The 1691-nt window shown below is 40.8% G+C and overlaps 1 protein-coding gene across 3 annotated transcripts in view; it reads left to right on the top strand.

Moving 5' to 3' along the window:
• LOC101862347 overlaps positions 1-1691 on the top strand; it is a 33878-nt gene that overhangs the window by 31034 nt on the left and 1153 nt on the right. For all 3 annotated transcript variants that reach the window (XM_035969617.1, XM_035969618.1, XM_035969619.1), the window contains 2 exons: positions 410-532; positions 1167-1337. In XM_035969617.1, coding sequence (XP_035825510.1) covers positions 410-532; positions 1167-1337 — 294 coding nt within the window. The remainder of the gene's footprint in view (positions 1-409; positions 533-1166; positions 1338-1691) is intronic.

A 1691-nucleotide genomic window follows, 5' to 3' on the forward strand; every position in this document is an offset into this window, starting at 1 on the left:
TTTTTTTCTATCGTAGCTTTATTTGAAGTTTAACCGAAAAGCAGAGAAGCATCGTTTCCATGCAAAAGGATGTAAATATGTAAATTCAAAAAATCGAAATTATCTAGGAAGCGGTCTGCTTCAATGTTGCCTCTTGCCTGTCAGAGATAACTCGGACTGGGTGTTGTGCACCATCCCATCAAAAAGACGGATATACAAGATTAAAAAAGCACGCACGGAAATTGAACTCATGTCTTCTGCGTGCAACAACGAAGTATCTGTACATTTACGTTACAGACTACGAAAAAACAATTGTAAAATATATCGCAAAAACGTCCTGCCATTATTGTATATCAAATTACGTTTGCAGTCTTTTAAAAAAAATTGTCACATCATGTTTTTATTTTCCTAGCTGTATTTGGTTCCGCAGCTCTGTCGACCCAGGGTGCTTTGGATGGGGAAATCCCTAATCTAATTATAGGTCCCTTCTACACCAACCTCGCTATGATGCTTCAACGAATGGGAATTCCCTATTTGGTTACAGACTACAAAGGTAATGTAAGCGTCTGTTTCCGGTGTGTGTGTGCGTGTGTAAAGGGGGGGGGGGAGTAATTTATGCCATTTATAGCCGGAATTCGGTTAATGCTTTCTGGTTCATTTTAGCGTTAGGATTATTCAACATAAGGCTAACAAATATATATATTGCTAGTCTGCTGTTGTTCAAAATGGCTTTTTAAAAATTAATCATTTGGGCCTGGGTGAAGATTTGTTATGATGGTGGATTTTTGTTGTTGCTGTTGTTGTTTTTAGGGGGAAGTAGAGGAGGTCAGTACAATAAAAGAAAACTTGGGAAAAAACAAGCCGCTGTTGTCCTGGCTAGGCAGAAACCATTACTCAACAACACATGTTGACGTAAAACAATATACCAGACGAAATCTGTTATTTTTCGGATTTTAGCCCGATGGAAAAAGATATAAATATCACTTTTTTATATGATTGAGCTTGTACACTCTGTCAGTGTGAAAAAAAAAGACAAGTTAAATTTGAAGATAATGGCATCAGCTGAAAATCTACAAAAGTAACCCTTGTCTCTATTTTCGGCCGATACCTTCATTTACGGAGTATTGAAAGAAGTAACTCATTATATCAGCTCGCCTCACCAATGTTCCTAATGCTCTCCCTCCCAGGATTTGACTGGATAGACATGAGCCGTGTTCAGGACACAGTGAACTGGCGGACGGTGGTGGAGATCCGGCCCCCTGCGCAGGCGCAGAACCTGGCGGTGGTGGATCTATTCCTAGAGCGGAAATGGAGCAGCGCCATGATGGTGATGCCGGAGAGCGCCGCCGATAATCAGGGTTTGTGGTTGTTCCAAAAAAAAAAAGAAAGAAATCGTACAGATTCAGCACTCCCATCAACACTGTTAGGTTATTTAAGTGGCTGGACCTCCAAATTTAACATCCGTCTCCAAAGGGACTGAACCAAATTGATTATGAGCCTTGAAAACTCTACAAAATGACCTGAGCCCAAGAACGCTCAGTCTGGGATTCGAATCTAGGTCATCCGTTCCGTAGCCCAGTGGGATACAATTGAGCTAACGAAGCATCCTACGGGTCTGAAACTGTATGATTGCTGTCTATATAGACACAATAGAATTGTGCCGTTGTCGATTCTTTGGTTTAACTCATTTTATAACCCTTCTTTGCTTTGGG

The sequence above is a fragment of the Aplysia californica genome, unplaced genomic scaffold, assembly GCF_000002075.1.
Source record: "Aplysia californica isolate F4 #8 unplaced genomic scaffold, AplCal3.0 scaffold00163, whole genome shotgun sequence".
Taxonomy (NCBI): domain Eukaryota; kingdom Metazoa; phylum Mollusca; class Gastropoda; order Aplysiida; family Aplysiidae; genus Aplysia; species Aplysia californica.